The sequence below is a fragment of the Furipterus horrens genome, unplaced genomic scaffold, assembly GCF_987537825.1.
Source record: "Furipterus horrens unplaced genomic scaffold, mFurHor1.1.pri manual_scaffold_4, whole genome shotgun sequence".
Taxonomy (NCBI): domain Eukaryota; kingdom Metazoa; phylum Chordata; class Mammalia; order Chiroptera; family Furipteridae; genus Furipterus; species Furipterus horrens.
In genome coordinates, this window is record NW_028327174.1 from 77,382,841 (window position 1) to 77,407,115 (window position 24,275).

Below are 24,275 nucleotides of genomic sequence, written 5' to 3' on the forward strand. Positions count from 1 at the left end.
GTGCTCTGCATGCATTTAATACTTATTAGAACTCTATGAGAGAGGTGTTATTTCATGCAGGTTTAATATAATGGTGGTTAAAAGCCAGGGCTCTGAAGTCAAAATTTCTGAGTTTGCAGTCTGCCTTGGACACTTACCATATTACCTCTCTGTAAAATGACAAGAGTATTATCAACTTCACAGGTTTCTTGTGAGAAATAAATGAAATAGTCTTTATACAAATTTCTTAGCACAGTTTCTAGCACATACAAATCCCATACATGATAGATAATGTTCCACTAATGGAGAGGACATCTTCATTTCCAACAGGTCCAGAAATTAGTCCAACAGAAATGCTAACACCCACGACAGGTTTGGAATGTGAGGTATGACTGGGTTATCTTTTCAGCTATTTTGTCCTTTCCTGATAGCATCTGTTCAAGTGTCTGTATCACTCTCCAAATTCTATTAAACTTTTCAATGTGATCACTAATCGTTCTTTGCTAAAAGATAATAAGAAATATGTCTTACATTTTAACAAGTGTATTTTAAAAACTGGTTTAGATATTTCTTTTTAATTAGGTTCTGGTCACACTAAAATATTCAAATTCAAATGGGGTCTTAAGTGTGATTTTTAATAAAGAGTTATCTCATCTGGGCTTGTCTGTAAATCAGGCATTCAAAAATATTTATTACGTAGCTACTATGTGCCAGGCACTGTGCAAGATGAAAGCAATGTGATGGGAAGCAAAGAAAGATAAGATAATTGAGCCCCAGAGCTTGCGACTGTCTGGGCTGAGACTTGAGCACTTATATTCTTACTTCAAGTATGTCACTTGTTCTGATAAACTAATTATTTATTCAACTATTTTTTTTTTAGCATTATTTCTGGCCAGACACTATTAACATGCCACATGTAAAACATCATAAAAGCAGGCAAAAATTCCTGCATTTATGGAGTTTACATTCTGTTGAAAGTTCTGATACAACTGATAAGCAAAGTAAGTTACTGATCATATAAAATGTTAGTGGGTGCTGCTCAGGAGGAAAATAAAACTATTTTCAGTGAAATGGTCAAAAATCCTCACTGATAAGGTAAGTTTGGAGTAAAAGATCTGAAGAAGTTGAGAGAGGGAGCCATGCAGGGAGTCAGAACAACCGTGTTCCAGGAAGAGGGAAGGGCGACTGCAAAGGCCCTGAAAGTATCTGAAATATTAAAAGAATAACAAGAAGGAATTAAGTAAAGAAAGAATAAAACAGCAAGTAAATTAGATTATGTGAGGCCTTGTAGATGATTGTAAGGACCATGGCTTTTTTTCTGAATGATGGGATATGGAATGGGATATTTTTGAAATAAAGAGGCCACGGAATTTGCTGAAGGATTAGATGTGGGGTGTGAATGAGAGAGAGGCATCAAGGATTCTAAAATATTTTTCCCTTGAGTAACTCAAGGATAAAGTTAATACTAATTATGATGGCAGAATTGTGGGGAGTGAAGAGCTGGGTGTGCATAACCAAGAGTTCAGCTTTGCTGTATAGAAATTGAAATTCCTTCTAGATATCAAAACTCTGTGGAGAGCCCTGGATGCTGTGGCTCAGTGGATTGAGCGTCGGCCTGCGAGCCAAGTGTTGCTGGTTCGATTCCCAGTCAGGGCACATTACTAGGTTGCACTTTAGGTCCTCAGTTGGGGGCGCGAGTGAGAGGCAACCACACAGTGATGTTTCTCTCCCTCTCTTTCTCCTTTCCCCTCTCCCTAAAAAATAAAAATAAATAAATAAACTAATTAATTAATTAATTAAAATTATTTTTAAAAAAGACTTATTTAAAACAAAAACAAAACAAAACAAAAAAACTCTGTGGATATACGGATCTGGTAAACAGTTTACCTCAGAGGGTTGTTGTGTGAATGAAATGGGTTAATTTGAACAATGGGGAACATAAGTGGTATAAATTTTTATCATTACTGTAATTATTACCATAATTTAAAAAGAATGTTATCCGTAAACTTTAAAAAATACATCATTTATTTAATTCTTATCTGTTTATCAAGAAGTCTGTGAGCTATGTATAAAATTAATTTATAATAATTCTATCCAACAGTCAAACTGATCTCACTAATGAATTTTTAATGAAATATTGGGATAGTATTGTTATAATTTTTTAAACTGACATTAACAGAAATTATAATCAACACTAGCTTTACACAATATAGTATGGCAGGTTGACTGCCTCTATGTAAGTCTGCTCGCAAAACGCTAATTTAGACAAATTAGAACTCAGATGTCTGAGTACATGAACCATTCTGATATCAAATCAATATTGAGATAAATCTGCAATGAAGTCCATACTGAGTAGTTTAGAAAGGTTATATCAACAAAAAGTTGTAGTAAAATTCTAATTGTTTATCTTTCAAAGGTTGTACAATGTGAATGGGAAATTTTTTAAAAATGCAATGGAATATTACTCAGCAATAAAAAAGAATGAGATCTTGCCATTTGTGACAACATGAATGGACCTGGAGGGTATTATGCTAAGTGAAATAAGTCAGAGAAAGATAAATACCATATGATTTTACTTGTGTGTGGAATCTTAAAAAAACAAGTGTATAAACTAAACTAAACTAAACAGAAGCTGATCGCATCGGTACAGAGAATAAGCTGAGGATTATGAAAGGGAAATGAATAAAAATTTTAAAAAAATTTATTGTAAATGTTAGTTGAAAATGGGAAAAACTCACCAATTTTCTTCTTTCTTTATTGACAGCCTCAACAATTTGATCCTGTTTATAATTGTAGCCAATATATATGCCTTAATATGGAATGGACATTGTACAACTGGTCTCTTAGTTGCCCAAAGGAGTTGGAAATGCCTGACTGTGGTTTCCGGGGACGGCCTGTTCAAGTGAACAAAGATATCTGCTGTCCTGAGTGGGAATGTCCTTGTAGGTTTGCAATTCTAAAATACAATCAGTTTTTAATCAGGGGGAGGTTGTTATATTTTTGAACTGATCACCTCATCAAGCCAAAATTATTGTTGAGCATTCTTCATTTGATTTATGATTTTGGTTCCCAGTATGTAACTTTTAGATTTACTTTTTGTTAAGCATAATAAAACTAATTCAAAAGATTTTCTAAAGGAGTAATTGTTACTACAAATACAAATTATTAGTTAATAAACTAAATCCACTCTCCAACATTGTTTTTTAGGTCGGTGTTCCATGTTGTCAGAACTGAGCATTATTACATTTGATGGAAACAATGCAGCATTATATAGTATGGCTTCTTATATCTTAGTAAGAATTCCTGAGGAAGTTGTAGTTGCCCATATTGAAAAGTGTTCCATGAGTCAAGTAAGTCATAATCTATTCTTTTGTTTTTTCTCCATAAATCTATAGCTGAAGTACATTGCAACATTTGGTATTCTCAGAGTAAGAAAGGGCTAAAGATTTATCTCTTGGTACTTAAAACAAAAAATATTTCCTATGCATATATTTAGAGGTATATAATAATAATCCAAATAATGTTTTTAAAAGTCAACTAATATTTTTCTTTCAAAAGTGATTTTTCTTTATGCTTTTTTCAGGATGAAAACTCATTAATAAAGCTAGTGAGTATTTGCAAAAATGTTTAGTAAATTCCTTCTATTTATTGCTAAAATTATGTTTAACTTTACAAAGTTTTAATTTTGTTTTTCAAATAAAGGCTTCCTCTGAAAGAATGTCTGGACTTTGTTTTAGCAAGTTAAATTTGACAACACCTATACATAAAATACTTGTCCATCGGGCAGAAAGAAAGGTAAGAATACAAAGATTAAAAATAACATTTCATTAGATGAAATTAAGAAAAGAGAGAAAGTTAAACATATTAGTGGAGTTTTATTGCTATTATGTCTAATCATTCATTTCATGGGCATTCTAAAAGTGTTCCTTAATATTATAGTTCTCCTTCCATAATGTGACAACTGTTGCATATATTTCTCCCCTGGTGAGGTAAACTGTCATGGCCGCGTTAGATGGGCCAGAGCCTTCTTGGATAAAGTGAGTGGCCAATATTCTTAGTGTCAGTTAACCTTAGTGCTTCAAATTAAACAAAATGGCAATGATGTGAAGAAAAGGGATCATAAGGTTGGAAAGAGTAGTAGTCACAAATACTAGAATGAAGACCACCAAGAGAATAGATGGAAAGATAGTTTTAAAATGTTGATGCCATTTATCTTTTTGTAAAATAGTAATAGCTAAAATAAGAAGAAAAAAAAGGAATGGTTAACTTTATTGAAGTATACTAAAGAAGAGCAAAGAATTATATATAACAGATAGGAGTCAGTTATAAGCTGGGTGTCTCACTTGGATCTAAATGGTTCTCAAAAATATAAGAAAATAATGTGTAGAGATTTTGCTAAAAACGACTGAGATTTTATAGGTTTTCTGGAAATAATTCTATTAGCACAGGACCATAGATTCTAGATAGAAATAATATTAAAATAATCCTAGTATGTAATAAGGTGTTAGAAAGTTTAATTTTAATTAAAACTTAAAAATATATAAAATAAGTACTTTTTAAATGATTGCATTTGGATATAACTTTGATTTTGATGAGGTTGATATATTAACAAGAAGTGCATGGGAAGTAAACTCAAACCAGGTCAGTGCTATCATTAAGCATTTGGACAGATGGGGTTTTTTTTGGCCTCAGCTGAACTCACCACTGGTTATGTAGTCAGTCGAAAATTAATTAATTAAAAAAAATCATTTAGTGAGAGTTTTCATGATAAAAACAACACAGATCTTGATCTCAAGTTACTCATAGTTGTGTGTGGGATGCATAAATGTAATTATCTGCCAATTAGAAAGCAGGAGGAGGTATAATGACAGAATTATTACCAAGATATTATGAAAACAGAAAGGTAATTTAGTGCAGTTTATTGGAGGGTCAAGTAAATATTTTTGGAAGAGGTGATGTGTAAAATAAATCTTAAAGAATGACTAGAATGAACAGGCAAGTGAAGAGATGTTTTAGCTCAAGGGTGGCATATGAGGAAGATATAAAGATGAGACATTGGATGTTTGGTCAGGTATAACGGCTACAGATTTACTGCTGGTTATAGCTCGGGGTTCCATGCCATTGCCATTATTTAAAGCATTGTTTTTCTCATGGGCATGGGCAACAGTGTGGTGATTGCTGGAGGGTGGCAGATATAAGGGGACTAAATGGTAATAGGAAAAAATGCAATAAAGATTAAATTAAAAAAAATAAAGCACTGTTTTTCAAAGTATAATCCTTGGCCTGCCTACACTTGTATTACCAAGAGTACATGCTAAAAATATTGAGTCTGGAATCCTACCCAAACCTAGGAAGTAGAATTGGTGGTAGTTCTAATCTTTTACAGCTTTGACAGATGATTGTTATAAACGTTATAGTTAAACACTAAATTAGAAGACGGAAGATAGAACCAGATTAATAAAGTAACTTTATTATCTTAAATTCATATTAGTAGATAATGGTATAATCAATATATATTGAGGGAAACAGACAGAAAAGCTTACATAACAGAAAAAAAGTTAAGCTTTGAAGAAAATAATGGGCAAAGAGGTTAAAACAAATATTGAATATATAGCAAGACACAGCAAAGGCACAATAAAAGACCTTAGAAGTTATACGAAGCTGTGTCAGCACCAGAGAAATAATTTTTTAAAAGTTAAAATATAGTTTATGTTAAATCAGAAGAAGTGGGACAATCTGAATTCTCCTAATGTTAATAAGTGTATGTGTCAAACATTTTTCTAACAGATGTAAATGCATTATGTAATTTCAGGTGGAAGTGGATACTATTGTTGTGCCTTTGCCCTTTTCAAATCAAGAGCTGCTGATAGAGGACTCTGGTACTATGTATGTGATTACAACTCCAGCGGGACTAATCATAAAGTGGGCGCATCTCACAGGAATCTTAGACATCCATTTTGGCCCTCAATTTAACTTGTCAACTGACACAGAAGGACTTTGTGGTGAGCATTGCTCTTCAAAGCTCAGTTTCTTCTAACTTTGCTTTCCTGTTCACATTACACTCTTTTGACCCCTATTGCCACACGTTTTTGATTTGAAATGTGATAGTAACTTTCAGAGCCTCCTGTGAATATTGAAAGAAGTAATGATTTCCAAGAATGGGCTAAGAAGCAAGAAATAACAGTTCAGTGTTGGTATTTTATGGAGCTATATGCTTACCACTGTTACTACAGTACTGTTTATATTCCTACAACCTCATCTGTAATAAGAACTAAGGAAGTGTCAGGTGTTATTTTACATACTTTAACTCATTTAATTCTAACTATAGCCCTATGAATAGCCACTAATTAATTTGTAAGTGATGAAAATGAGACACAGAAAAGGGAAAGCCTTAAATAATTTTGTTTCTTCCTTATTTTATTTATTTATTTAAGTTTGAAATTAAGAAAAACTGTTATTTAAGACATCTTGAAAGTTATATACAATGTTCTAAAAAATCATTCAAGTTTTATTTTAAAGTGTTAAGCTTAAATGAACCCTTAGACCTAAATTTAATATCACAATACAGGGTGGGGAAAAGTAGGTTTACAGATATTTATATGGAAAATAGTGCAAAAATTAAAGAATAAACTGTTTTGTGTACTCACAATTGTAAACCTACTTTTGTTCCATCCTGTATGTTACATAGATACAAAGAATTTCAAGCCAAAGGAAACAAATTAGAAATATATCTTTGTACATAACAAAATTAAAAGAATAGTACTGATTCTGGTGTCTACTTGAAAGTTAAGAAATGGTATCCCTTTCCAGCTCTGAGCTTAACATCAGATTCCCCATCTTTAAAATGGGAATAGTGCCCTGGCTAGTGTGGGTCAGTTGGTTGCAGCGTCGTCCCGAACAGAAAGGTTGCAGATCGGAGTCCTGGTCAGGGCACATACCTAGGTTGTGGTTTCTATCCCTGGTTGGGGTACATATGGAAGGCAGCCACAACCAGTAGCTGTTTCTCTCTCCCATCAATGTTTCTCTCTCCCTCCCTTCTCTTCTCCCTTCCTCTCTCTCTAAAAGCAATGAAAAAATGTCCTTGGGTAAGGATAAAAAATAAAATAAAATGGGAATTATAATATCTATCTTCAAGAGTGTTGCTAAAATGGTATGTGAAAGTGATTGTAAAAGCACTTAACACATTGCTCAATACACACAGTGAACAAATGTTAGTACAGATAGATCTATTTTAATATCACTAAATATTAATTGAATGAAAGTCTATGGATTACCTTCTGAGTGTCTGACACTATGCTTGCTTGGTGTTAACAGCTCGAAATAAATAGACTAACTCCTTGCCCTCACAAATTACACAAAATACCCATGTTTCTTTTTAAAGATCTAAAGTACTTAGTGGAAAGATTGGCTAAAATGATTACATATTTTCTTGCCTGTTTTGAGTATGTTACATATAGCACTAACTGCTATGATGACTAAAAGATTTTTTGTGGAAATGTCATAGTTATTATTGAGTATATGGTATTGATTATAAATAGCTCAATAGTTATTATTGAGTAATAATAACTTAGAGACTTTGAAAATGTATAAAAATAGTAGCTGCTTTATAGTGTAGTTCACCTGCGTTTTGTCTTAGTTTGTGCATTGCACTCAGTCCTCTGTATATTTATAAGGGCTGGGGCAACTATGGCAGCAGCAACCTTTACTGATAATGATATAAGATTTGATTTTGAAAAAAAATGTTTAACTCATTTCTATTATAGCTGAGAGCCTTGAAAATTAAGAAAAAATTATGTATTCAAGTAGGGTGAGATTCATGGAATTATGATCAGGGTTCCAGATCCATTGCTTTGTACTTTCCTCTGCCCTGCACTCCACTGGGTGAAGAGTAAGCTCTCTCCTCAGTCTGGCCTTCCTCAGCACAGTTAGGCAGGTCATAGCACTATGGCCACCAACAGGCCCTGTCATCCCCAGGAAGGGAGATTGTCTGTGTCCTAGATTCCCAGGTCAATAACTGAATGTCGAACAAATCTATGTGTCTGGTGACTGTCACAAGCTGACTAGTTGATGCCTGGAACACTCGTAACAGTTTGTAATAGAAGGTGTGAGGACTGCCTTTGTGCCAGGCAGGCCCCTCTCCTGACGGGCTGTCATGCACTAGGTGACGGGGCCGGGATAATTTCCGAAGGAAATAATTTAATGTCTTTAGGCAGGGTTTTCTTGGTGGATTGGATGCCAAGGGTGTAATCACCAAATACCCACTATTATGGGGAATATTTGGCAGATTTAAAGAACTGTTTCTTAAATTAAGAAACAGTGCTAATAATAGTAGAAAAGTGTAAGGATGCCTTCTATGAACCTTTCATATATTTTGACTTCTAGGATCATTAATCTTAATCAATTATTATTAAGGTGATTTAATTCTGCTGTCTACATTTGGTTTAAGTAAAAAAGAATTTCCTTCTAAATGTCACATATTTTCCTAGGTATTTGCAATGATGATCCAGATGATGATCTAAGAATGCAGAATGGCACAATTATTACAAATATGGAAGACATAGAATTATTTATTGAGAGCTGGGAAATTGAGAAAGTATTTAAAGTAACAACAAGAAGACCTGTTAGAAATTGTACTGAGTATGATTGCAGCCAATGCATTGAGTTATTAAACAGAAAAGTTTTCATTCCGTGCCATGGTAAAGTAAGTTGAAAGTGACCATAAATAAGAACTGTCATGTTAGATATTTTGAGAGTAAAGCCAATAAATTTCTGTTCTTGCCATGATGTTTTTCTACCAAGAACCGTTTATCCCAAAACCTTCTGTCAGTATGCTTTGGAATTCAGAACCATTTGCTGTTTATAGATTTATAGAGACAGGAAGGGTAATCATCTTTTTTCTCCCTATGTTTTATCATAACTATATCTACAGCTTTCCAGAAAAATAAAATTCCATCTTATGAAATAATTGCCTCTAGGAGAAAGAGATCAATGCCATTTCTTAACCCAGTATGGAAAACAAGGCAGTGAAGGTTTAACCAATTCCCTATGACCATAGCCTCTGAGGTGTATACTTATAATAGAATCTGCCACATATTCAATTTAATTGTTCTTTATTAGTCTCTAACATTCAGACTTTAGGTGACTAGAAGATATTTTAAATAATATATATATATAGTAAGATCTATTATTAGAAACAAAGGACAGACAAATACAGCATTTCAGGAATCATTTGATGAAAAGTTAGTGAGCATCTAGCACCTATTAGGCATTGTGTTAAACTTCTGTGATCCAAAGATGAATAAGACCTTCTACTTACCCTCAAGGAATCCAGTGGGAAGGAAAGCCTGGGAACAGAAATGTTGAAAGATATACAGAGAAGCTCAGGTTTGAAGAAAACTTCCCAGAGTTTAAGACATTTTCCAAGAGAGAGAAGAGAGGAAGGGAGACCTAAGTAGATAAAATAATATATGGAAGAGCAAGTTGGTGTAAAAGCCCGTGTTAGGAGAAATTGGAAGTGTAGTGCAAGACACGTGGGTGGGAAGCACCTGGGAAGAGGAGTGAGGGAACCCTGAAAGCAGGAAGAAGCTCACCTCAGAGCCCCGCCCTGCTAGATGGGCAGTGCAGACTTGACAGTTGTCAGCTTGCCCCCTGACCTTCCCTGAAGACAAAGGCAAAGTGACACAAATGGCACGTATTTCAGTTTTCCTTAGAGACTTGGATGCAGATGAGTTTTAAATGTTTACATTTGCCAATACACGTGCTCAAAATGGAAAAAATGAAGCACATGCTTTTTAACTAATTCCAGTATCATTTTAATGTCTTTTAAAAGCAGAACGATTTTCAAAAATTGCGTTTTTATCTGGGAACGTGAAAGGCTGATTAAATCAGCAAACTTTTCTGATTCCTATTCAGGCCAAAGTGAGGTAACACGAATACCATTTAGTCTATGACAGCCTCAGCTTTTCTCCTAGGATCGACCCAGTGAATTTGGTGGCAAAAGAAAGAAATGCTCATGATTTTATTTCCCTACTTATAAATCTTCAATCCTTTTTTATAATACCATATAGCAGGTGGATGATCTTTTAAAAATGCAAACAGGATTATATCACTTCTCTACCTAAATCCCATCGATATCTTTTAGTTACACTTAGAGTGCATTCCAAACATTTATCAATACTTACCAGATCCTCTATGCTCTGGCCGCCCATCTCCAGCTTCTTCGTGTGTTACACTGTCCTTGCCTGTTAAACATTAAACATCAGTCTTTCTCCTTTCAACTCTTTGGATATTCCAAGTTTTTGTCCTGCCAATAGGCTTTTATGCTTACCGTGCATCCAGCTGGACTACGTCCCTCCTTCAACCTATTTTAGTATTGTGACTCCTGTTGACTCACTAAAAGGTTTTCTTAAATTGAGATCCAAAAGGCAGAGATGTTTTATTCACCTTTGTATTCCTCAAGCATTTTGTAGTGCCTGATATGTAGTTAGATGTTCAATAAATTATGGAAGTATGAATAAATGAATGGATGAGGGGAGGATACAGGAGAGTCTGCTTTTTTGGGTTAAGTGGAGAAGGGATATAAATTTTTATTCTGAGTAAGTTAAGTAATGTGGGACTTTAAAGCCAAAAAAACAAACAAACAACAAAAAAAACCCACCCAAAACCCTTAGAAACATAATTCTGGAGCTCAAAGGAGATAAGCTGAGACCAGAGATCAGGTTTGGGGAAGTTATTAGTATATAAATTTTTAAATATAATGTAGGTTGTACCAGAGTCTGTTCTATACACTTTCCATATATAAACTCATAGCAAGTTTAAGCAGTAGTAAGCTTATTATTAACTCGATTTAACATACGAAGAAACCAACACAAAGGTTTAAATGCCCAAGATGGTGTTAACAACTGTGAAAATAGGTGAGACCAGGAAGAACATTTGTAATGAAAACGGGATCTAGAGAAATACTCGGAATGAGAGGCAGAAGAGAAAACAACGACCAGATGTGCAGGCAATAGAGTACCATGCCCTCAAAGGCAACAGAGAGGGTCTGAGAAACAGGAAGTGCTCAAGGCTTTATAAGCCTCTGAGAGGCTGGGGAAGGTTTAAAATACCAGCATTCCTGGAACTTGACAATAAGGAAGACCTTGGTGACCGTTGCACGGATTCTCTGCCAAGTAAAGTAGATGGAAACTGAGGAGAGTCAACAAAGGAGATTAAAAAGGAAGTAGAATCTTGATTTTTATAAATATGGACCTTGAAGAAGAAATGATGAAATATGAAAAATTTTAAGCACTTTATCTTACACTTTGACCTATGTCAGGATTTAGCATCGGATTGTATATGCTTAGGACGGTGGGGAGAAGACAGCAGCAGAGTAGGTGAAAGTTACACTCACCTCCTCCCAGGTCCAAACTGGAATTACAACTAAATTATAGAACAATCAACCTGAATGTAGATGCTTAGTATGAGTACAGAGAACAATTGGAATAAAGGTTGTTACAAGTTAAATTATTTAGATTTCAGGCATCTCTAGAGCAAAACGAAACAATCTGTAGGGGAAAAAATGGGTCCCTAATTAAACTGAGGTATGTCAAATAAACTAAATTATTTGAGCAACACATAATATTATATTCATTTTTGAGAAGTATTTATAACCTCATTTAATAATAAATGCTATGTACTTTAGGAGTTTCCAGTTTCATCTGTAATAGATCAAAGTTTTATTCATTATCTAGAAAAAACAATTGTAACCCAAACTTTAATATCAGTAATGGACCTTTGCTAGATCCACATACTGTTTCTTTTTCATTTAAAAATAAATAAAGTTATTTTCAATTACAGTTGACATGCAATATTATACTAGTCCCTGGTATATGACATAGTGATTAGACATTTATATATCTTATGAGGTGTTCACCCCAATAAATCTGACACTGCACATAGTTATTGTAATATTATTGACTATATTCCTTATGCTATACTTTACATTCCCATGATTATTTTCTAACTACCAATTGGTACATCTTAATCCCTTTCACCTTTTTTTATCCATCTCCCTAAATCCCTCTCATCTGGCAACCATCGATTTGTTCTTTTTATTATGAGTTTGTTTTGTTTGTTTGTTTATTTTGTTTTTTAAATACCACACAGAAGAAAAAGCATATAATATTTGGTTTTCTATGTTAGCTTATTCCACTTAGCATAATACCCTCTAGGTCCATCCATGTTGTTGCAAATGGTAAAACCCCATTCTTTTTCATGGCTGAGTAATATTCCATTGTATATATGTACCACTTCCTCTTTACTCATTTTTCTTTCAATGGACACTTAGCTTGCTTCCATATCCTGGCTATTGTAAATAATGCTTCAACGAACATCAGGGTTCATACATATTTTCATATTAGTATTTTATATTTCGTTGGATAAATATAAAAAAGAGATTCTTTTTCATCTTTATAAGATAGATATATGTAGATCAGTGCAGACAATATTTATTTTATGTAAAATGTGTTTTAAAATATTGTAAATTCAGAGCTGACATTTAATACCATGAAGTTTTGAAAATCTAAGGAGGAACCATCATGAATATTAACTTGCTACTCTTTGATTCTCCAAAGAATTTTAGTCTAGCTTAGGGCCTTTAGAGAAATAAAACAACACAATTTATTCCAAGGCACAACATATTTCTAGGTTTCACCGCAGAGCTTTTGTGAAAAGATGTGGATCAATTATACCAATTCTTGGAACCATGAATGTGATGCACCTTCTGCATATGTAGCTTTGTGCAACAATTTTGACATCTGTATTCAATGGAGAACACCTGATTACTGTGGTAAGTAGTAGACGTCAAATAATATTTTCCAACAGCCAATAACATTCCATTTTTTGGTACTCCTTTCCATTTTTCATCATAAAACAATTTTGTAAGGTTAAATGCATATGTATTTAACCTAGCAGTTAGATATAAGCTTTCCCAGATAGGCAGCTTCTGTTCTCATCCTAGTTTAAGTTTAAGGTAGTCCTCAGTTCTTGCAAAAACAAAACAAGACAAAACAAAACCCAGTCCACATAATATTAGTGAGTAAAGTAAATTTAAAAGTTAAAGAAATCACAGAGGATTGAGAAGAGATTTTAATTCTGTATCCTACAGCACATTTTGTTGACCCCCATTTATCTACCTCATTTCCCCTAGCTTGTTCTTATTCACTTATTTATGTGGAGAGGATGGAGATTTCTTGCCCTCTGTCCTCCTTTCCTGACATAATGTCCCCTTCTGAGAAATCCATCTTTCAGGCTTTTTTTTTTGATATCTAGATTCAGTATTTTCCCAATTACAGACTTGTGTTTCCTTTTTCTTTTGTATGTGTTCTTTTCCCATTTTTATCTATAGGGCTCATGCTTTCTCATCAAGTTGTAATGCTGTTCATAAATATTTTTGTTAAACATTTCACCAGTCCTAGCTGGGCACAACTCATGGAATATATTGTTAATTTAATTTAGGAAATATTGATTAAATGGGTTAAATGGTAAAAGATTTTTTCAAAATGGTTGTTACTCAAATGCTCCAACATAAAAATATTACCTTTCCCTAGAAAAAAGCATAAAATGAATAGAGAAAGATTAATAAATCACAAGTACCAGTTACATAAACACTTCGGAAGTGCAGCCGCTCCTGGCATGCCCTCACGCCTCCTTTGTCTTCCCATCCCCTACCCCCCAGATGCCATTGCTCTTTGGGAGTGGGATTGCTTGACTCACAGGGAATGTTTCATGTCACCAACTTTATAAGATACTGTCAAATTGTTCTCCATTTAGATTTTACCTGTTTGCACCCCCACAAGCTCTGTGTTCATTTCTAACAGTATGATCACTGAAAATAAACAAGAATTTTCTAAAACATCATTTAGAAACTGCTCAACTATAATAGTTTCGTTCGACAGGGAAGGATTCAACCTAAATAAACATGCAGTATTTTCTGTTTTTCACTTGGTTGAGTTACATATTTGAAGTGTATTTCTTTGTTTATTCTGAGTAGACTATTGTATATTCTCTCACTGCATAGAGCAGAAACTTCATAATAGTTGACTCTATATTTATGCCAACCAGATCTGGGCTGCTATTGACAATATTAATTTGATAGAAATCAGAAGAACTTTTCCTATCCTAACATAATACTAGCTGGAACTGGAAGGTACTCAAAAATACCCACCGATTTTTAAAAAAAATTTCTGATTACATAATAACTGAAAAAAATAGACTTTGAAGAGACTGAAATACGAAGAATCATTTTCATGAAGAAATCTAACATTTCTTCCTTTTATTAGAATTAAGATTGGTTACTTTTATCATTAACAAATTCTTTCCTCTATTATTCATAGAGCTGAGTTGTCCAGAGGGTAAGGAGTATCAACCCTGCGTGCGACCCTGTGAAGCAAGAACATGTCTGAACAGATGGTTCTATGGACACTCTCCATGTCGGAATTTAAGAGAAGACTGTGTGTGCAAAAACGGGACCATTCTTCACAGGCCATATTCAATTGAGTGCATTCCAGAGGAAGAATGTGGTAAGCAGCAAACAAATAAAACATTGTTAGATTGTGGGGAAATGTGCTGAGAAAAATTGATCAAAGGTACCTAGGCGTTGGAAAGAAAATGAGTTTGTTTGTTTAATAAATCAATTAGTGAAAGACAAATACCATATAATCTCTCTTATATCTGGAGTCTGATGAACAAAATAAAGTAATGAACAAATTACAAACAGAAGCATGGATACATGGAACAGACTGACAGCTGTTGAAGGGGAGAGGAAGGAGGGGGCTGGCTGAAAGAAAGGGAAGAGATTAGCCAAAGGATGTACATGCATGATGCATGGACATACACAACAATGTGGAGATGGCCTGAGGGAGGAGTTGGTTAGAGGTGGGCAAACATTGGGGGAGGGGGGGAGTGGGGCTAATTGTAATAGCATAAACAATAAAATATCATTAAAGAATACAGTTTTATTTTAAAAGGATTTCAATGAAGCTATCCAAATAAGCACTTTGGTGGTGTTGTGTTTTAATCTATAACTATGCCTTTAATAACTGGGCAAGAGCATAGCAAATTAAGAACAAGTAGTGTAGTATGTGAACTGAATTCAGATTCTAATTACTTTAAGTATTAGTGATTCAGCTTCACCTCTATAAGCCTGAGTTATGCATCTGTAGGCTGTGGAAAATGACCATAAGGTTAGTGTGGGAATGTACCAAGTACAAAGCATTTTTCACAGTAGTGCCTAGAGAAAAATAGCGCTCAAAAAATGTCAGATAATATTATCTGAGAGAAAAGATTTAATATCTCTGCTGTCTTTTTCAAACCATTTTATTCTGACACATTATCTCCAAGATGATTTCAGAGAAAGAGTGCAAAATTGAGAAAATTTTAGTACGTACTTTATCAGTTACAAGGCTCATTGTTACAATCAAAAGAAAAGAGATTTAGTTAATAATAAAAAAAAGACAAAAGTGAAATGCATATGTAGTTTCAGGTACAAGTTTGTGTTTGCCATTGAAGAAACTATTTTGTGGAAGACTTTGAGAATATACAGACATGCTTAGGTTTGTTCTTAGGAATCTGTGAGGTTGTTTTGCTAGTAAATAGGATGGTATAAAATAAGTTCATTGGAGGCTGGGATATAGTTGATCACTACATTTATCTTTATTACTCCTTGAAAGAACTACTAGAGAACCATATTTATCACTAAGTAAACTTTAATAATAAAACTAATAGAGCCACTAAGTAATATTTTGCTTCCTTGCCTATTTTCCATATTTACATTTTTAAAGCTGAAATATTTTGAATCTTTATATGACAAAAAATGTTAATGTGATATAGGGATTACTTTGTTTTCTAATACCACTTATTTTTAACAATTAATATTTTAAAGCATTTAAATTCATGTTACTGAGCGTGTTCAAATGAAGTACATTATGTTAACAAGACTTAAAATGAAAAAATAATTAGCCAACTATGTTATTTATAAAAGAGGGTAAGCAAATTTACAGAAAGTTGTAGAAGGGAAATATATTTTCTGTGGGTTACATTAGAAATTTCATTAAAGAAAAATACAAGCTAGTATCTGATGAAAAGACAAATCTGAGAAAGGATAGGTATGTGACATGTTATCTGTGCCACTGGCCCAAGTCACAGTGTGAAATAAAAATATAACAGCTTGATTAATTTTTAGTGTTCAGGTTATGAGTGATGTGACATTGTCAAACTCTTTAAGCTTGTACTGATAGTGAAGACCAACCTCGCATTGCTGGAGAGATTTGGAATGGGGGCATTGATGAATGTGCCCTATACAAATGTTGGGGGAATGGAAGCATTATTCCTATAGAACCCGACTGTGAGGAAGAGCCTTCCCCTATTTGTGAACGAGAGGCTGAAGTTGTCCTGGGCTTCGTTGATAAGGAGTCCTGCTGCTCAAGGGAAGTTTGTGGTATGTATTCAGGCTGAAGCTTTATAGTCAGTAAATGCCACAAAATATGTATATTTATAATCTTTGTGGAAAAGCAGGTATGCATGATGCTTGGTATTACAAAATGTAAGTTTGTGGTAACAATAAAAATATTTTCATAAATTTCATTTGCACTTTCTCAAAGCAAGTTTTGCCTCTTTATGGTTTTGTTGATTTTACATATACACACACAAAACTCTGGCTATTAGCAATTAATTATATTTAGTAATACATGACCATAAAAAGGATCTGGGAATCTTTGACTTATGACAATTGAGAGTGAAAGACAATAATAAATAAACTTTAAATTTGCTGCCTTTTCACATATGACCCATTTTGTGAACAGAATGGGTCTAACTGCAAGGTAAAAACATGCATAATGAGAATTACTTTCCTGCTTGGAGTTAGAGACATAAGATTTTAGTTATGTTCACTAGTATTTTAATGCCTCTGCTTCTTATTTGCAGCATGTGACATGACCTTGTGTGATACTACCATTCCGACATGTACAGACAGTCAAAAACTGACTGTTGGCCATAGCCCTCTTTCTTGCTGTCCACAGTACAAATGTGGTGAGTAATTAATTAGAAAAACTAAGAGTGAGGTTCATTGTTTTTTCAGAATAGTGGATCAGATTCTCATTTTTTGAGTCTACAAAGAAATGATCTATTATTAAAAGTTGTGGCATTGTCTTCATAAAGATAGTTTTTTAACCTGCAAATATATATATTTATACATTATGTATATGTATATAAATTTATACATTATATACATGTATATAGTAATTAAGTCATTTTAAAGATCTAAATCTTGTAGAAACATATAAGAAACAGAATATTATATATATAAATATGTGGATTCAAAGATAACTAAACTGCACTATTTTATTTTATTATCTCACTCAACACAGTTTTTCAAATATTTTTGTGTTTCTGCAGAATGTGACCCACTGAAATGCCCCATTTTTACAATACCAGACTGCAGAGAAGACCAATTCCTGATTCAAGTGGAACAGGATGAGCCTTGCTGCTTTGCTCCTCTTTGTCGTAAGTGTTCTATGAGATTTCTGGGAAGAAGAGGGAGGATGTACGGATAAATCTTATTTGTTGTAAATTTCGTGGGACTGATGGAAACCAGTATTCTGCTGTTAAAGGAATTCAAATAGATAAGAACAATAGAAAAGGAAGTCCAGCATTTTAGTTGAATCTTACAGTTATTAATTAGTACTATTCTTGCCAGTCCACACAGAATATATGTATCAGGCAAAACATGATCAACCTGATATAATCAAACCTTTAAAAAAATAAATCTAACACATAGTTCTTTTGGAGAAAAATTTAACCTTGGCTCTTCTTGAAGAACCATGTAGAATAATAGAGTCTGCTAAGATATTGTAGTACCTCTTTAACACTTTATCTTATGTATTATGTGTGAGCTATGATCTCAAAAGAGAATGGTGGAAATGAAGGTTGTCTGGGAAATGCTGTATATGGAGCTGTATATTTTGTCTGATAAACTGGACAATAAAAAATGAAGAATTATCTATATTTTATTTCAAGTGACTTATCATATAAAAGCTTGGTGATTAATGTAGGTTTTAAATGTACTCATGAAAATCAAAACACATTACTTGTACCAGGTAAGGTTCTTTGACTAAGTAGCAAAAACCAATAGATTCTAGCTAACTTAAGCACAGCCAATTATTGGAAGGATTTGGGGATCAAGATTTTGTAGGATTAAGATGAAATACATTAAGCCCTGGGAAAGAGAGAAACCAGCTGCTTTATATGTCAGTTACTAATTACTGAGTCAGCAACATTTATTTCCTGTCCTGGTGTGCTTCTATTTATGATTCAAATGCCATAGAGAGAGATTCTGATTCAACTAATGTGGGCTATTCCCACACAGAGACCTGATGAGAATGAGGTGCCTTGTAACAGTCGCTCCATGTCTGGGTGGAACATTTTCCTTAATGTCCTTTACAGAGTTGTTATCAAAGTTAGGGGAGGGATGCTGCACAGCTCAAAAGGACAAGTGCCTACTATATTGTTTATCCATACATTGGAGTAATTAAGAATAGTGAATTAAGAAAACTTAAATTAATCAATCAATAACATTTTGATCCTGGTAAAGAATAAGCTATTTCAAAAATCTTAATGCCCTATATTTCTGGCAAGATGGTATTCTATGTCACTCAGCTTGGAAAGCATAAACCAATATACTCAAGCAGTATTAATGTCTTTATGGCCAAATAAAATCTGCTAAAGCCTTATTTTTTGTTTTCCCTTTTACTAATCATACTGTATTTTATGTTGATTTTATATACATATAGTAATCTGAACTAATAATTACATTTAAAAAAAATTTCAACTGTAACTTCTGGCTTTTTGTTTTACTGTTAGTTTGTGAGTCTTGCACTGAACCTATTCCACTGTGTACTGATGGGGAATTTCTCACTGTGGATCTTAATACCACAGATGTCTGTTGTCCTCACTATTACTGTGGTAAGTATATTTTAACTACTTTAAAATATTTACATGTGTCCAGAACATCTTAGTTATACTGTCACATCAGATTATACTTCAATTCTAACATATAAAATATATATTGAACATATGTAATGTCTTCATACATATAAGAGCTCTTGCTGGATAATGTCATTACCTACCAAAAATAAGATCAGCTATGATTGTCTCATCATCCTAGAATTTCTAGTAATCCAGTTGATTCCATACCCTCTTCACTTCCTTTCTTCTCTTGTACTCCTGCACTTCTCAGGGCCCTTTATTTGATGAGATGTTCTACACTGTTGTTGTATGTGTTATGAATCATTTATTTGTCCTTGTGGCAATGGGGTGATGGGAGAGGCAGCACTGGGGAGATATGGGTTCGTGCACTACATCAGTAATGACAGTGAACTAAATGATAGATAGTAAAACTAGAGATTGCGTGAAGCTAATCTTTACTCATGTAATTTTTCTATTCAGTTTGTGAGCCAAATCTTTGTCCTATACCACTACTCAACTGTGCAGAAGATATGAATCTTGTGAAAGAAGATGTGTCTGGTCAATGTTGTCCAATATGGCATTGTGGTAATTAATTTTCTCATATTTTAAAGTTTTATTACAATACGTTAATATATTCTGATCAATATAAATGTTGATTTTTGCCTTTTAGAATGTAGCTGTGAAAACCTGGTTATGCCAATTTGTGAAGTGGTAAGAACACATATTTTGAATGACTTGTTTTATAATTTAAATCAGTTTATTCTTCCTTTATTTCTCTTATTTCTGAATACTTGAAGTTAATAGAATTATCCTCCTTAAGTTATACTGAAGTAGATTAAAATAATGTGTCCTGATATTAAGGAGCTGTAAATGTTTTATATTCTACTTCAGACAGGAAAGTACAATACCTTATTTTTTTTCACTGGTGACTGAATCTACTAATCTTATGTCTATGTAAGTTCATTGCTCCTAAAATGAAGCAAAACATTAAAAAATACCATCTCAATGTTGGCATAGATTGTGATGATAGTTTATGGATGTATATTTATCTCCAAATTCACCAAGTTGTATATTAATTATGTACAGCTTTTGTATGCTAAATAAACAAGTAATTGTGCTTTACAGAAGCATTAATCCAACACTTACTGTAATGATGAGTTATCTGTTATTTGCATAAAGTACATAGTATAACTTCCATAAAAATTCTCTCATTTGATATTTTGTGTGCAGTATATACACATCTATAAAGTAGAATTATCATATTGTATTTTTGTCTGGTTCTTAATAATTTCCATAATAATGAATCTTCATAACGTAGGCATTTTTAGCTCATTTTATAAATGGGGAAATTCAGATCCAGAGAGAATAAATGATTGACTGAGATCTTCAGGATATGAACCAGGGGCTATTTTATGTATGTATGTGTTTGTGTGTGTTCCCTTATTCTTTCTATTTTGTCATTTCTTTAATTTCCTTTACAAAGTGTAGCCAAGGCAAAAGTGGACATAAACAAAAGCAAGTGTGACTGTTTTGTTAGTTGATAGTACCTGACATATAACAAGGGTTCAATAAGTATTAGTGATAATTATTCTTACAAACACCCCACCCCCCCAACACACACACACACACACAATAGAATGTTAACCACATCATGGAGAATTTTCTAGGGAAGATGACCATTAAAGAAAAGTTTGGAAAAAAGTGATACTCAGGTTAGGAATAAGAAGTAAAAAGAGGTGAACTGCCTTGACTGATGTGGGTCAGTTGTTGGGCATTGTCCTGCAAAGTGCAAGGTCACTGGTTTGATTCCCTGTCAGGGCATATGCCTGGGTTGCAGGTTCAGTCTCTGGTCGAGGTGCATACAAGAGGCAACTGATTGATGTTTCTCACATCGATGTTTTTTTCCCTCCCTTCTCCTCTCTCTAAAAAAAATAAATATATAAATAGTATAAAAGAATCAATTTTAAAAAAAGAGGTGAACTGTTCTAGACAGGGGCTAGTATGAGTAAATGCACAAACGAGTGAGATAAGATATATATACTAAAGGATCACAATCTCTCTCTTTCCTTGAGAGAGCTGACTTGAGGTGGAACAATGAAGAGTGAAAGACTATATAAATTGGTGAATTAGGTAGGGTGTTAAAGGCAAGGCTGAGGAATTTTGATTTGATTTATTCGCTTATTCTTTTCAGTTATTCATTCAACCAATATTTGTTGGAAACCAATTATGTCTGGTCATGGTGCCAACCATTTAAAAATGCACAGTCCTACCCTGGGGAGCTCAGTATAGATTTAATGTGATAGGCGATGGAAAGGATCTTGTATCAGATAGAAATTATTATAAAAATGCTATAGCAGGATAAGGGCAGTAAAACATTAGAGTGCAGGAGATCAGCAGACTAGGATAGCCATTCATGAATGAGGCCTAGAGTGTAGTGAGGTCTCTATAGAAGAGAAGGGGGAGGGGTTAAATTCAGGAGGGCAGAATGGAAGACTCCGACCTTTTGCAACATTATTTTATGGGTGTATGTGTCCATATGCATTTTGTGTATGTGAGTGTATGTGTGTGTGTGTGTGTGTATGTGGGCGAGAGAGAGAAAGAAATGAAGAGAAGGCAGGATGAGGAGAAGAAAAAGAAAAGAAGCAGGAGGAGGAAGAAAAGAGGAACCAAAAGACAGAGAGAGATATGTAGAGAGAGTTCTAAAAAACCTTTAAGTTTACAAGGCTGAGACACTAAGAATCCAAGAGTACCGGATCCTTGGACAAACACTCTCATGGCCAGTGGAGCCGCTGCAGAGGCGCTCTGCGATTCTCCGAGAACCAGCCTCATTCAGAACTCCCCTGCTGGCCTGAGAGAGGGAACACATGTTCTGAGGCATTTCAGTAATTTTCAACACAACAATATAAACTATTCCTTTTTCCTATGGGATTTTATGCCTCTTGTGTTCTGGGTCCTTTGAAGCTTCTTTGGGTAGGGCTCCTTATGTTCATTTTTTAACCTTGGTGTGGCTTTACCTTAACTATGCGTGCATGTGTGTGTGTGCGCGCACACCTTTACTGCCTATCTTGGTCTAACTACCAACCAAACAATCACATTCCTATGTGTCCCTCCCTTTTCCTGTTTTTCTTTTTTCTCCCTTTTAGTGAGTTTTTACCATTCTCCATTTACCTTTTCTCTGTGTCCTTCTCCCACCCCAATATTTGTGCTAGATGTTGGTCCATCTAGTTTACTATCAGCTCAGCTTTCAATGTCTGAATATTATTTATGAATCAAACTTTGCAAGTATTTATTGAATGTCTACTATATATTAGCATTATTCTGGGTACACAAAACATAAACAGCAATTTCAATATCCTTAGATTTTATCCGAATATACGTGACCATCATGCATGATAATTTAGTTTTAATATTCATTGTCTACACAAGCATTGACCTGACCCATTGTTCCTGAGTACTCATTCTGAATCTGAATGATGTTTGAATGCATTATATATATATATATTTAACATCACATTAGTTTTTCACAAACAACAGATGTATTTCAACCTAAAGAGTCTATGTTAGGCTTTTATAGTCTTCCTTCCTTCCTCTTTCATTCTTTTTTTCATTTTCTTTCAGTTTTTTCTTTCTTTTTAGTGACAGCTTTATTAAAATATAATTAACATTACCATACAATTCAGCTATTAAAAATATACTATTTAATGGTGTTTAGTGTGTAGAATTGTGCAACCATCAACACAATTAGCTTAGAACAGTTTTATCAGCCCCGGAAGAGACTCTTCTACCTATTAGCAGTCACTCCTCACTTTTCTCTCTCCAGACTCCCCAGCTACAGGAAATTACTATCTACTTTTAATCTCTATAGATCGGCCTATCCTTGGTATTTTATGTAAGTGGTATCATATACTATGTGGTCTTTCACTTAGCATAATATTTTCAAGGTTCATTTGTGGTGTTTCATGTGTCAGTACTTCATTCCTTTTCATTGTTAAATCGTATTCCATTGTATGGATATATTTAGACATTTATCCAAAATAAAGATTTACAAAGGCAAATAGCACATGAAAAAAATTGTTTCACTGACATCATTAGCTATCATTTAAATGCAAATCAATACTACAGTGACATACCACTTTATACTAACTAAAAAGATAGATATTAATACATTTTGGCAAGAATGTGGAGAAATTGGAACCTTCATATTCTGCTAGTGGGATTGTAAAATGGTACAGCTGCTTTGAAAAACAGCCTGGTAGTTACTCAAAAGGTTCAATATAGAGTTGTCATATTACCCAGGAATTCCACTCCTAGGTATATACACACAAGAAATGAAAAAACATGTCCACACAATGCTTATACATGAATGTTCATAGCAGCGTTATTCAGAAAGTGGAAACAGAGTAAGGTGACTTTGCTTGCTACTGACTTTAAAAAAGAGGGATGCTTGCTTGAGAGTAAAAACAACAACAACAACAAAACACCACATTTGATGTAATATTAAGTACTAGTAGAACAATTAAGGAGATATTTCCTCTTGGTGAAATTGGGTACTGATGAGAATAAAAGTGTAATTCAATATGTGGATAAGCTCTAAAATAAACCGTGTAGAAAAGAACAGAAGACTTAAGCCTAAATTTGAGAGGGCACATTGGACATTGTGGATCTAATTAAAAAACAAATGTGTGAATGACTTAAAAGAGTTAGTATGAACCCAATACCTCTTTATCCAATCTTTTGAAGTAGCTAATACAGTAAGAGAATTTAATTTTTTATTTTTTAATTTCATAGTTCTAACATTTTATTTCAAATCTCAATGGAATTGTGTAATGACTAAAAATCGTAAAACCTCATATGAGTTAATATTTATGCAACTACTTTACAATTTGTAAAGCACTATAAAAAGTAGGATATTATTAGCTTCTGGGGGAAGTGCCTTTTATATATTACTATTAAGTTATTTGAGTCATTTCTTATGTCAAGAATAAAATTTATTTTATTACTGATCTTATGAAAATTAAATGTACTCAGGAAAAGATGATGCTTAAAATGCAATTCTTGAAATTTTAGGCCTAGTCCTACACACTAGAGGAGTTTATACCCTTCCTAATAGGGCAAAGTTTGAGTATTGGTCATGACAACAATTTACTGCAACTAAAGGTTATACAGAACTTTCTGAGCATCAGCTCTATTCTAAGCTCTTTTCATATATTGACCCATTTATTTCTCTCAATGATCCTAAAAGTCAGGCAGCATTATTATCCCCAATTTACAAATGAAGGGAATGAAGAGAAGAC

At 33.9% G+C, this 24,275-nt stretch overlaps 1 protein-coding gene across 2 annotated transcripts in view; it reads left to right on the plus strand.

The window, feature by feature from the left end:
• OTOGL (otogelin like) overlaps window positions 1-24,275 on the plus strand; it is a 124,190-nt gene that overhangs the window by 86,087 nt on the left and 13,828 nt on the right. The window contains exons 37-51 of one of the 2 annotated variants that reach the window (XM_090275663.1): window positions 310-365; window positions 2,744-2,921; window positions 3,187-3,329; window positions 3,563-3,586; window positions 3,682-3,774; window positions 5,792-5,981; window positions 8,466-8,680; window positions 12,667-12,808; window positions 14,355-14,540; window positions 16,244-16,456; window positions 16,942-17,046; window positions 17,413-17,520; window positions 18,877-18,978; window positions 19,462-19,566; window positions 19,652-19,692. In XM_090275663.1, the coding sequence (XP_090131789.1) occupies window positions 310-365; window positions 2,744-2,921; window positions 3,187-3,329; window positions 3,563-3,586; window positions 3,682-3,774; window positions 5,792-5,981; window positions 8,466-8,680; window positions 12,667-12,808; window positions 14,355-14,540; window positions 16,244-16,456; window positions 16,942-17,046; window positions 17,413-17,520; window positions 18,877-18,978; window positions 19,462-19,566; window positions 19,652-19,692 (1,901 nt within the window). Of the gene's footprint in view, window positions 1-307; window positions 366-2,743; window positions 2,922-3,186; window positions 3,330-3,562; window positions 3,587-3,681; window positions 3,775-5,791; window positions 5,982-8,465; window positions 8,681-12,666; window positions 12,809-14,354; window positions 14,541-16,243; window positions 16,457-16,941; window positions 17,047-17,412; window positions 17,521-18,876; window positions 18,979-19,461; window positions 19,567-19,651; window positions 19,693-24,275 lie in introns of both variants that reach the window. The other variant, XM_090275664.1, reaches the window with a different exon arrangement.